General features: G+C 38.7%; 1 protein-coding gene across 1 annotated transcript; it reads left to right on the top strand.

The window, feature by feature from the left end:
• The first annotated feature begins 4,604 nt into the window (after positions 1-4,604).
• On the top strand, positions 4,605-5,079 carry LOC109236906 (uncharacterized mitochondrial protein AtMg00810-like). Its single transcript, XM_019403146.1, has 2 exons — positions 4,605-4,848; positions 4,901-5,079. The coding sequence occupies exons 1-2, from the start codon at positions 4,605-4,607 to the stop codon at positions 5,077-5,079; spliced, it is 423 nt and encodes a 140-aa protein (XP_019258691.1).
• The last annotated feature ends 1,527 nt before the right edge of the window (positions 5,080-6,606 follow it).

Here is a 6,606-nt window from a genome sequence, read left to right as displayed (position 1 = left end):
CCTCTCTATAACAGCCTCATTTGTTCCGGTATTTTTTGGCTTTTATAATGCATGGCTGTTATACACCTATAACAACATTTGACGGGTGAAATATTTTTTAGCTGTTATAGATAAAAATTATCTAAAAATTGACTATTTCTCCTTTTTAATAGATATAAAAGATAAGAAAATTATTCAAACTTAAAATCTTAAAAGATATGCATATTTCACTAGCTAAATATTGAAGAAAGATAATACATTATTAATAAGTTCATAACTAAACGTATAAAGATTTAAACTCTAAGGCAGATATTTTAAAGCTACCTAGAAAAATAAATTCTTTCAAGATTAATGGAAGAACGTCGTAATTGTTGCTTGTTTTGTAGATTTCATTCTCTTACTAGCAATATAACGCTTGAATTAGTGAAGATTCGTGTCCAAATTTTCAGCAAAAAGGTACCCAATAGTTTTTCCTTGAAGACAATCTAATCTAAAAGCTTAACAATTAAATTTTCTATAAATATTTTTTGGAATTTGTCCAATAAAAAAGATATCAGGTGCAAATCTTCAAATCTTATATCTTATGCAAGATAGAAACTTTATTTGATGGATATGATTGTATGCATATTTTTAGAATTATTATTAGTAATCTTAAATATCCTATATGGCTGTTATAGAGGGGTAATTTTACAAAGAACGTTCTGCTATAAATATGGTTGTTGTTGTTTACTGAAGACTTGGTACTTATGTTAGTTTAGTTATGTTAGTTGGCAGGGGTATTTTAGTCTTTTTACCCTTATCACACACGTGACTCGTGTGAGGAGATTAGATACTCTGCACTAATTGAGTTGGTTTTGCAGAATAACAGAATTAACCTTGTTCCTCATTTCTCTTCTTCTTCAGCTATGTTCTTCTTCTTCTTCATTGCATGCAATTGCGATTTAGTCTAGATCTCTACTCGGATTTTGTCATGGTATCAGAGCGGGCGATTCGAGATTAGATCAAGGATTTCAAAATTCCAATTGACAGCCATTGTTGAAGCTTGAGCTGGTCTGTCATGGCGGAAATTGAAATTCTGCAAATTAATCACAATCACCCACTGTTTTTACAACAAACAGACACTCCTGGGATAACATTGATTGATATCAAGCTTACAGGACCAGAAAATTATGCGTTATGGAGCAGATCGATGAGAATGGCATTGTTGGTGAAAAATAAGTTAGGGTTCATCGACGGAACCTGTTTGAAAAGCTCTTACATAGGTGAATTGGGGCATCAATGGGAATGATGTAATGTTGTGGTGCTCTCATGGATTAGTCGCACTGTATCTGCTGAATTACAGCCTAGCATCATCTATGCATCTGATGCGAGGAAGGTATGGAATGAGTTTAAGGAACGTTTTAACAAATCAAACCTTAATAGATTTATCACTTATGGACAACAATAGGAACTCTAAGGCAAAGCACAGACTCTATAACAACCTATTACACTAAAATGAAGGATTTGTAGGATGAAGTGGATCTAATGGTACTAGGAGCAGGGTGTGATTGTGAGGAGACTAGACCTTTTCTAGATCAGTTCAAAAATTTACGCTTGTTACAATTCCTTGTTGGCTTGAATGAGAGTTACAGTCATGTGAGAAGTCAGATTCTTCTGAAAACACCTGTATTGACTGTGAATCAAGCGTATGCGCAATTTAGGAGGAGAGTCAACGTACACTTAGTGTAACTAATTCAGACAGGAACCCTTAACTATGCCAGCTGGAAGGGGACAGGGTTTCAAGGCTACAAGGAAACCAGGTCTCATATGTGATTACTATGGTTACAAAGGCCATTTGAAGGAGAACTGTTATAAGATCATAGGCTATCCAGCAGATTTTAAAAGCAAGAAGAAGCCTCAGAACACTGGAGTGAAAGGATATGCTAATGTATCAGCAGGAGAAGGAGGAAGTTCTGACACTACATCTCAGATGCAAGGGCATTTCTTCACAGAAGATCAATACAAAAAACTGTTGAGCCTCATAAACAAGCCAGATCCTGATCCAGGTGAATGTCATACCTTAATGACAGGTATAACTTCTTTTCGTCCAAGGCATTTAACTATGATTGGATAATAGACATTGGTGCCTCACATCATGTTACACCTTATAAGGAAGTACTAGACAATGTAAGAAAGATTGAAAACCAGAATAATAGTGCTGTGCAAGTTCCTACAGGAGGGAGATATCATGTAGCACATACAGGAAATGTGAAGATATTAGAAGAATTGACACTGAAAGATGTACTACATGTTCCTGACTTTAAATTCAATCTGATGTTAGTATCTAAACTGACTAAGGAGCTATCATGTTGTGCTGCACTTTTCCCTCATTTCTATGTGTTTCAGGGTCTCTACAGTGGGAAGGTTCTGGAGGTTGGTAAAGAACACAATGGTTTGTATCTGTTGAAGAAAGAGATCAATAAGGAATTCCTAGCTATAGCAGAAAGCATTACGCAAGTGTAGGAAGATCCAGCACTATGGCACCTCAGATTAGGTCATCCTTCAACTGTTGCAATATGCACATATTCCTCTACTAAAGAATAAGATAGATGCCAAGACACAACACAGTTGTGAAGTATATCTTTTAGCTAAGCAGAATAGACTTACTTTCCAACTTAGTAGCACTAATACAGAACAGACTTTTCAACTAGTGCATGTAGATGTTTGGGGTCCTCACAGGATACTAACATATGACAAAAAATATTACTTTGTAACATTGGTTGATGACTTTAACATATATACTTGGATATGTTTGTTACAGTCAAAGTGTGAAGTATTTGTTGTGTTGAAGGACTTCTTTACTATGGTGCAAAAACAATTTGGCCTGAATGTAAAAAGATTAAGATCAGACAATGGTACTGAATTCTTTAATTCAAAGTGTAATGAGTTACTGAGTTCATTAGCCATAGTGCATCAAAGTAGTTGCCCATACACACCCCAACAAAATGGGGTGGTGGAGAGGAAACACATGCATATACTGGAAATAGCTAGAGCATTGAAATTTCAGAGCTCTTTACCAAATAGATTCTGGGGTGACTGTGTTAAGACAACAGTTTATTTGATAAACAAATGGCCAACCTCTGTTCTGTCAGAGAAATAACCTTATGAGGTCTTCTATAGGAAGCCAACAAGCATTGAGAATCTGAAGGTTTTTGGATGTTTATGTTTTGCAAGCACTCTACCCAGATCAGACAAATTTTCTCCAAGAGCTAGGAGAGTTGTATTGATAGGTTACTGAGAAACTCAAAAGGGTTACAGATTATATGATTTGGAGAACAGAACATTTCTAGTGAGCAGAGATGTTGTTTTCAGAGAACAGGTATTTCCTTCAAAGGAATGGCTTCAGATTTAGATGACACATTCCCACAAGATCCTCCAGAGCTAACACCTATTGAAATATCCGTCAATCCCAATACTTCTCAGTCTCATTCCCCTGATATCACACACACAGAACCACAAGGGCATTTACATGAAGAATTGGCTGCAGACAGTACTGATCAACTGCCACCAGTGAATCAGGAAGAGACAGACATCAGCATGAATTCAGAGCCTTTAGCTGTAGATGCAGTTGAGGAAGCTGAAGGCGTATCACCAGAAGAAGATGCAGTGGATGTTAGAAAATCAGGAAGGATCTCTCGACCACCTATATTGCTGAAAGACTATGTGACACCAGGGAAATTCACGAGAAATAGTCTATATCCCATTTTTCAAGGACTCTCATATGCTAACCTCACTGCAGGTTATCAATCATATTTGATGGCTTTCTCAGCACACATTGAGCCTAGTTCTTTTAAGGAAGTTGCCCAAGATAGAAGGTGGATTGAGGCAATGCAGCAAGAGATAAATGCATTAGAAGAAAATAACACATGGGAGCTGGTAGATCTACCACCAGGAAAGCGGGCTATTGGATCAAAATGGGTTTATAAGATAAAACATAAAGCAAATGAAGAGGTGGAAAGATTCAAGGCCAGATTAGTGGCTACAGGCTACAATCAGAAGGAGGGATTAGACTACCATGAGACATTCTCCCCAGTAGCAAAGATGGTAACTGTTAGAACTATCACTAGCATTGCTGCAGCAAAAGGGTGGAATCTGCACCAAATGGATGTGAATAATGCCTTTCTACAAGGGGACATGCGTGAAGAAGTGTACATGGGATTACCACAAGGCTTCCACAAACAGGGGGAGAAGAAAGTTTGCAGATTACTAAAGTCACTCTATGGATTGAAACAGGCATCAAGACAATGGAACATTAAGCTGACAGATGCATTGGTTACACATGGTTATTTGCAGAGTAATTATGATCATTCCTTGTTCAGCAAAAGGCAAGGTCCAGATTTGGTCATCATACTTGTTTATGTAGATGACCTGCTGATCACTGGCAGCAGTCCTAAACTAGTTGATGATGCTAAGAAGACATTACAAAGTCAGTTCAAAGTGAAGGATTTGGGTGAGCTAAGATACTTCCTTGGCATTGAGGTCCTTAGATCACAAAAGGGCATTCTACTGAATCAAAGAAAATATGCACTTGAATTAATTTCAAGTGTTGGTTTGAGTGGGTCTAAACCTGTTTCAACACCTCGGAGATGAATCAAAAGCTCACCGCAGTAGAATATAATGCTTATGTGGGAAAGCTGGGAGATCCAGATTTGAAGGACATTACTGCATACCAGAAGCTAATTGGGAAGCTCTTATATTCGACAATCATACGACCTAACATTAGCTTTGCAGTACAAACATTAAGCCAGTTCATGCAAATTCCAAAACAATCTCACATGGATGCAGCTTTGAGAGTGGTTAAGTACATCAAAATGAGCACCAGGTCAAGGAGTTCTTCTACATGCAAGGCCAGTTGACAAATTAACTGCCTACTGTGATGCAGACTGGGCTGCCTGTCCTAATACTAGGAGGTCAGTGACAGGTTATATTGTCAAGTTAGGAAGCTCTTTAATCTCATGGAAATCAAAAAAGCAACAAACAGTTAGCAGGAGCTCAGCAGCAGTAGAATATAGAAGTATGGTAGCTGTGACAGCAGAAGTTCTTGGTTATCAGGACTTCTAGAAGAATTAGAGATACCAGTTTCTAAACCAGTCCAACTGTTCTGTGACAACAAGGCAGCCATTCAAATTACTGCGAATCCTATTTTCCTGTCACGACCCGAATTTTCCACCCTCGGGAGTCGTGATGGCGCCTACTCGTGAAAGCTAGGCAAGCCAACTACTATGATTTTAACACAATAGCGATCAACCCAAACAGAAATAAACAGTAACTAAAACTAAGCAGATGAAAAGTGCGGAAGATGTCATAACAAATTCAAATACTCCAATACATGTCTACCCAAGAATCTGGTGTCACAATTTCACGAACATCTACGAATGTCTACAAACACTGGTCTAGAAAGAAAAGTAGAACTGTTCTCGAAATGAAAAGAGACAGTATATCAAAACATAAGGAAGGGGACTCCGGAGTCTGCGACGCCGGCAGATCTACCTCGGGTCTCCTATGGACTGAAGGCAGCAACCCACGATCTACTCACGAGGTCCAGCACCGAAATCTGCACAGAAAGTGCAGAGTGCAGTATCGATACAACCGACCCCATGTACTGGCAAGTGTCGAGCCTAACCTCGGTGAAGTAGTGACGAAGCTAGGACACGACAACCATATAAACATGTGCAGTTAAATCATATACAAACGGATAATAAAAACAGGAAATAACAGAATAAGATGGGAAGGGAAGCATGCTGCGGGGGATATCAAATACTTAACAGGAATTCAATAGAGAAACATAAAGAACGCCATAATGATATCAACAGGAATAAGGATAACAGTAACACGTGCACGGCATCACCCTTCGTGCTTTTACTCTCGTCCTTACCATAAGAATCAACAGAATCGGCACGACATCACCCTTCGTGCATTAACTCTCATAATCATGGCACGGCATCACCCTTCGTGCATTAACTCTCACAATATTGGAACGGCATCACCCTTCGTGCTTTTACTCTCATAATCATGGCACGGCATCACCCTTCGTGCATTAACACTCACAATATCGGCACGGCATTACCCTTCGTGCTTTAACACTCACTCACAATATCATGCACGGTATCACCCTTCGTGCTTTACACTCTTCCTCACTCAAACAGTAGAAACAATACGTCCCGGCAAGGGAATCAACAATATAAACAATAACCTCCCGGCAAGGGAATCAACAATCTAAACAATAACCTCCCGGCAAGGGAATCAACAATATGAACAATAACATTCCGGCAAGGGAATCAGCTATAACCAATTTCGTTCCAACAGTTACTTCACAAAACAAATCCCAACTTGAGCCAATACTCAACAATGGTCAATTACCAAGGAATTAACATGAAATATGTTCAACATTTATAATCATCAACCTAAGCATGGACAATACACAATAGAGTCACAACAATCATGGTATAAGACTCACAGGCTTGTTTGACACTAACGTATAGATACTCGTCACCATGCATATACGTCGTACTCGACACTAACACGTAGCAATTAAGACCACAACTCATATTCCCTCAAGCTAAGGTTAGACCAAACACTTACCTCAAT

Source organism: Nicotiana attenuata, unplaced genomic scaffold, assembly GCF_001879085.1.
Source record: "Nicotiana attenuata strain UT unplaced genomic scaffold, NIATTr2, whole genome shotgun sequence".
Taxonomy (NCBI): Eukaryota; Viridiplantae; Streptophyta; class Magnoliopsida; order Solanales; family Solanaceae; genus Nicotiana; species Nicotiana attenuata.
This window is presented reverse-complemented; position numbering and strand designations above follow the sequence as displayed.

Bases quoted from the DNA above. Each gene is read 5' to 3' on its own strand.
- LOC109236906 (XM_019403146.1), top strand. From the start codon at position 4,605: ATGAATCAAAAGCTCACCGCAGTAGAATATAATGCTTATGTGGGAAAG. The intron at 4,849-4,900 runs GTTCTTCTACAT...ACTGTGATGCAG, and splicing joins AATGAGCACCAGGTCAAGGA to ACTGGGCTGCCTGTCCTAAT.